We start from the raw sequence: 6210 nt of genomic DNA, 5'->3' as shown, positions 1-6210 counted from the left end.
AATATATATATATAATACAAAAAACAAAAAAAAAAAATATTTTAAACACTCCAAACCGGACCGGTTCAGTTTGATTTTAAAACCGGTAAACCGGAACCGGTTAAACCGGAACAGTTAAGCAGTTCCGGTTTTGCGAACAGCGTTCCGTTTTTTAACGAACCGGCCGGTTCCTAACGATTCCATAACTTGTTCCGGTTGAACCGGTTGACACCTTTACTAATATGTGACTATAAAATACACCAAGATTATGTTGTCATACATCTTTTTTGACCTTTAGGCCAATAATGAAGCGTACTCAATGCTTCTGATTTAATTTTTCAAATTAAGTAAATAAAAAATACATCCAGAAAAAATAACGCGGCTACTCGAAGTTTATTTTTGAGAAGTAATTCTTGATTAAGGTAGAAACATGCTGAGCTACCCATAATGAGCCAGCATCTGTGCAAGAAAAAGCATGAGTATAATCCCCTCCTTCTAATGCTACAACAGCACCTGGTACCTTACTGGAGATCTGCAAGGCCAAAACTGGCTATTAGATCAATTTCAAGCAAGTGATTAGAACATAAAATTAGTCATATGCAATAACATAAAAAGGCGGATTTTTTCTCTTGCGGAGTGCTTCATTGGCACAATGGAATCACGTGATAGTAGCAACGGTAAAGTTGTCTCCGTGTGATTTGCAGGTCACAAATTCGAGCTATGGTTAGCTATATGCTTGTGTCGGGGTAGGCTACGTACATTACACAACCCCTCGGATGGGACCCCGACCCTGCGTGAACGCATGATGGTCTGTGCACCAGCCTACTTTTCTTTTTTGCTGTAAAGGTTAGTTTGGAGCAATGATAAAGTTGCCTCCATATTATCTATAGGCCACGGGCTCGAGCTGTGGAATAGCAACTGATACTTGTGCCTACATCACAACCCCTCAGGTGTCAAGGCCAGTTTGTTGGTGCCTTAACTATTCCACAAAGTACATACTACCTCTCACCAGCTGGAAATCTACTTGTGTGATTGTTTTACAGAGAGAAAGGTGGGATAGTTGTCAAACTACATCTCTAGTCCTAAGGTCTTCATGAATCTCTATCCCTCCTTCACAAGGTCATCTTCAGCATAAATAAGATTAATTTGTGATGCAGTCATGTCTAGTTCACCTGTCTGCTTCAGTAACCATATAGCTGTAACTACACATTGACAACTAGTTACCCTTGCCACTGCTAACAGTTTCAACACTAAAAAGGACAGTTCGGTGCACAAAGCATGCAACATTTGCACAGGGTCTGAAAAAGGGCCTACCCTGATGACGTAAGCATCTGATTCCACGACTCGAACCTGCGAGCTATCTATACTATATTCTAAAACTATTCTTTAGTAGTAGGCATCACTAAAATCATAATGAGGAACATCCAGTTTCTTCTGGATGACTTGTGGAGAAGGACAAACACGTTTGAGAAAGGCAGTCGTCACAAACATTTATAAAGTAGACAGGCTCATGGTAGCCACATGACGGTGCCAATCTGAGAAGTAAGAGCTTCAACCCAAGAAAATTAAGCCTATCAATATTCCTTGAACATCCATATTTGAGGTGACGAACCGTGTATCCCACATAGCTTTCTATCAACATTTTTCTCAGCAGTGATACGTAAACTACTGGGACATGTATCACTCGGTCAGGCATCGGGCCTCACAGGCCACCTGAATAAGCCTGATATGTGATATTTGGGTAACTCAAGCAGACTGCACCCACTTACTCCTTCGCGCTTGGGGCATAAAAAAAAGGATATATACTCTAAAAGGATGAGCGCTTAACTGGATACATTTATTTTTAATAGTAAATGTATAAACACTAGTTTCAAGTTTATAATGTTAAGGAGGGATAATTAGATGATAAAAAGTTAACAATGAATAGACTGTCTTAAACATCATGCTCATTTCCCTTAATTTCAAGATGCAGTAAAATTGGCCATATTGTATAATTGACCTAGAAATTCTAGATTTTATCTCTTATAGAAACTCATTAAATTTTTTGTTACAGCATCAACTAGATATTATAGCTATTCTCACCAGTCTTTATAAGCTCAAACGAGCCAGACTCACAGCTAGCACAAAGCATAAAAAGTTTTAAGAGTGCTAGTCAGATCCGGATTTAACGTTAATGAGACATCATAGCACAGTAAATCTTTGTATTTTCACATTGCAAATATAAAAAGGAAAAATCTGCTCAATCAAATAAATTACCAACATTATTTACCTCTTCATACAAATGTAAGGGACCCCAGTGATCGTCGCTGCCAAACAAAAATGCCATCTGACTTTTCTTTTCCCTCATAAATGACCAATCAGGTTCCTCATGAAGCTAATCCAGAAGGAAAAAGAACTCAGAATTAAGATAGACTGAGAAAACTTCTACGGACGAATACAGATATACACGGATTTGGGGCGGTGGAGGGGGGGGGGGGGGGGCTTTTTCTGAGTCATCTTTTAGCTTGAAAATTAATGCTTTTCTATGGGAGTATATCCTGCTGTAGCCTGTGGTTCAAGCTATTAGTGTGACATACATGGTACATGCAGCTGTTATACAATACATGCAGCTGTTATGCAACAAAAATCACTTTTTTTCTTTTTTTTTTTTGCCTTTTATATGAAAAATAACAGTTTATAACATCTTTTCTATAAGCACCATCATCTTAACAAGAATATTTTGCATGAAAAATGTTCTGAAACTTATAAACTTGTGATTAGGTCGCACGGGATCAAATAACAGTACACTTGGAGCAACGTAGATAACGTGACAAGGATAAACTTACCTTTTCAAATTCGGTCATTGCCATATATAGCATGTTCTGAACGGTATGGTACTGAAAAGCATTTTGCAGTTGCCAACAATGATTAGTATTCAAGCTAACAATAGATATAGATGGGTGATTTTACAATATCCAACATCGCAAAGAACAATCAACAAATTTCATTTCTTGATGAAAACTGCAGCTAAATGAATAGACAAAAAGAGGTTAGTGATTTTGTACTTCGTCTTGAACACGTGCCCTCAAGATTACAGCGAGAACAACTAGGACCAAATTGCAGCCATCTAGGTATATAATTTCTAGATAAATAATTTTACAACTAGTTAATCTACAAGGAGCAGTCATAACCCGAGAAAATAGTGGGCTGAAATACAGAGGACTTTACAATAACCGTGGGTTTACACCTGGATGGCTGGATCTAGCAAGAATCTATACTTGTTTACCCTAGCTATGGATGAGTTAACCAATGGTGTACTGTTTTAATACAATAGTGTTAATTGACAATACTAATAATAGAGTCAATGAAAAGCTTGAACTACATAAGAGGGCTCTAGAGTATTTGAGGATGACTAGCACAATATATGATCTGCAAGTTTAGACTTTAGTTAGCATAAGAAGAATGAAATTGGAGTGAGATTAGATGAGACTGTGGTGTCCAAATGAAGACTATTTATATGTTTAGGCTCAGGTTCTCAGGAGAATAGCATTATAGATGAAAATAATTAAATTAGAATGGCTAAGATAGAGGACCGGTAAGGAAAATTATAAGATAGGAGGAATACCTACTAAAGTTGTAGACAAGTTCTATATAGAATAGTTGTGAGACCAAAGTAACTTGATACTCTAAACCCTGATAACATCCGCAAGATAAGTTACGTAGAAATGCAGAGATAAAATACGGCACATTATAAAGAAGGTACAAGTAGCACGTATACAAGAAGATAATAAGATGTAATACGAGATTGTTTGGTCACGTTATGTAATACGAGATTGTTTGGTCACGTCTTTTGAGGACCTCCAATTGCACCGGTCCATAAATTATGATCAGAGGTATTAAAATGGGACAAAGTAGATCCAAAAACACATGGAGGAAAGTCAACAATTTCTAGGAATCCATATGGACTAAACTGGATAAAAGAATACAACGAAAGACCAAAATTCTTTAATGTCACTAACCTTAACCAACCAGTCACTTAAGGTTAGTCAATATTTGAACACTTACACTAGGTGGGATGTTTGACTGGAGTCTTATAAATTTGGTTAGAAATTGTATAAGAGTGCAGAAATAGATGTGAATCTCACATCTATTTCTGCACTCTTATACAATTTCTAACCAAATTTATAAGACTCCAGTCAAACATCACACCCCTTGGGGTTGGGGTACGGCCCTTCCCGGACCCTGCTAGCGGGGGATGCTTTGTGCACCGGGCTGCCCTTTTTAAAGAATCCCTAAGTTGTCTTAAAGAAAGGTAGGGGAATGAAATGGGCCCAAATGGATATTAAGGTTTCATATAACTAATCCGAACTAGTTTGGAGCTGAGGTGTAATTATTCTCATAAAAATTAGGATTTGTCCATATTTGCCTACACAATTTCATTTTAACTTTGATGCCTTTGAAAGGCAAAAAAGAGAATGATCCTTTCCATCAAAATTGACGTGCTTTGACTTTTCATAATTGAGCTTTGACTTGGCATTTCGAGGAAGAATTGACTTACAGATCAACTTGGCAAGTAGAACTCAATACTCATTACTCATTTATCCAAAAACAAAAATGAGTAACTGGTAGGTCTAATAATTCAGATCTGATTACCACCAATGTTAAATAGAACCATAAGAATTGACGCTCACCTTGAGGACATGTGTACAGAGAGCCTCCACAGCAGACGGGCACCAGGAATTCCCCACAGAGTTTTTAACCAGAATCCTGGAGATCCAGCCTGGTAACAGTCCCAGAATTGCTACAATTGAACTAAGGCCCGTACATAAAGTGCGAGATCTACACAAGTTATAACCGAAGAACATCAGTTTCGTCACAGTTATTGCATGAGGAAAACAATGCCCACACAAATATTACACACAAACAGGAAAAGAAATGATAATATACTTGAAAGCAAAAGTACCCCTCAATTTGTTTATTAGATATTTTGGCTAGATGCCACGAATATAGTCCAAAATAATAAATTAGAAACTGTCGAAAGTCTAAATCCACAACTTAAGTTCGGAGAGATACTTAAAACAAGATAAACAGAAAATTGAACAGAGGACATAGCCAGTTGCAAACAGTCAGCAGAATGGACATGAGAACTAGAACAATAGAAGTTACATGTCAAAAAATAAAAACTATAGCAGTGGTTAGTTGGAAATGCTTATCAAGTCATGTGATCTACAAAGACAATATGAAATTTCGAATAAAAAGCAATCTGATTGCACATGCTCACTGCCCAAAGCAAGTAATATAATATTAATGGGTTTCTATAACTGTTTCATTGAGAGTTGAATAACAAAGGTCCAGAAGTCTGACGTAAGAGGAAAAGCAAAATACTCATTGGTCCCCAGATGGGCCGGAAGGAAAGTAAGCAGCTAAAGTACAAAGCTCTCACTTCACATAGAGAACAGAAAATGGAAAGAAAAAAAGAGATTTACGCTGAAATCTTCTTAATAAAAGCTTGTGTCGAAGACTTGGTGTTTACAGCTATAAATGGATACAAGAAAATGCAGTACGTCACCTAGAAACCAAAATAGAAGTATCAGAATGAGAGTGAGAATGAGAAATTTGGGAAAGAAGCGGCATAATAGTGAAAAATATTATACATAAAATATAAAGAAGACATACTCATCACCTTTCCTTGAAGTCTCTTAAAAATGTCCAGAGATATGTATGAGCCAATAGAATGACCAATCTAAGAACAGAAATCCATATCAGCCAACGGCATAGATTAATCTTGCAGCACATAAAACTTCTAATACATCCAGAAAATGAGAATCTATCTACATTGATGCCAAGTTCCCATTTCTTCTTATAGCTTTTTGTGGGTTATGAAATGATGGTTCAGAGCGAGAATCCAAGTAACACGCACATAAGAGTTATCTGAGTATATACTAATGCAACTTCCAAACTTACCAGTACTATAGGAACTTCAGCATCCTGAAGCTCATGCTCTATGAAGTTCATCTGGAAAAGAAGATTTGAAACAAAATTACGTCAAGAATGCAGATTGATCTATACCAGTGTTTCGAAAGGCGATTTAGGCGAGTCCTGGGGCGCGAATTGGATTGGGGCGTACCAAAAATTTACTGGTGTGATAGTTGGGGGGGGGGGGGGGGGTGAGTTCTATTGCGAGCGCACCCTAGAAAGTGAGGCGCGTCTCAAGAAGAAGGCTCATGCCTACTGAAACTTAAAAAAGATTAA

At 37.5% G+C, this 6210-nt stretch overlaps 1 protein-coding gene across 2 annotated transcripts; it reads right to left on the bottom strand.

Annotated features, from left to right (window-relative positions):
- Nucleotides 1-235: 235 nt before the first annotated feature.
- LOC132041919 (uncharacterized) lies at nt 236-6071 on the bottom strand. 2 transcript variants are annotated; one of them, XM_059432596.1, is made up of 7 exons: nt 5923-6064; nt 5642-5701; nt 5445-5527; nt 4650-4797; nt 2805-2855; nt 2249-2353; nt 236-511 (listed from the first exon to the last, which is right to left on the bottom strand). In XM_059432596.1, the coding sequence occupies exons 1-7, from the start codon at nt 5971-5973 to the stop codon at nt 362-364; spliced, it is 648 nt and encodes a 215-aa protein (XP_059288579.1). In that variant the 5' UTR covers nt 5974-6064; the 3' UTR covers nt 236-361. The 2 variants fall into 2 exon arrangements, with proteins under 2 accessions (XP_059288579.1, XP_059288580.1); XM_059432597.1 differs by lacking the exon at nt 2249-2353 and having other exon boundaries at nt 5923-6071.
- Between the last annotated feature and the right edge of the window lie 139 nt (nt 6072-6210).

Source organism: Lycium ferocissimum, unplaced genomic scaffold, assembly GCF_029784015.1.
Source record: "Lycium ferocissimum isolate CSIRO_LF1 unplaced genomic scaffold, AGI_CSIRO_Lferr_CH_V1 ctg12247, whole genome shotgun sequence".
In the NCBI taxonomy this organism is placed as follows: Eukaryota; Viridiplantae; Streptophyta; class Magnoliopsida; order Solanales; family Solanaceae; genus Lycium; species Lycium ferocissimum.
The sequence above is the reverse complement of the archived record's forward strand: the minus strand, read 5'-3'. Positions and strand labels throughout refer to the sequence as shown.

Excerpts from the sequence above, each read along its gene's own strand:
- LOC132041919 (XM_059432596.1), bottom strand. The coding sequence starts at position 5,973 with ATGAACTTCATAGAGCATGAGCTTCAGGATGCTGAAGTTCCTATAGTA. Across the intron at positions 2,354-2,804 it reads CAATGACCGAATTTGAAAAG|CTTCATGAGGAACCTGATTG; the intron begins GTAAGTTTATCC and ends CTTCTGGATTAG. Across the intron at positions 512-2,248 it reads CCTTACATTTGTATGAAGAG|ATCTCCAGTAAGGTACCAGG; the intron begins GTAAATAATGTT and ends TTGGCCTTGCAG.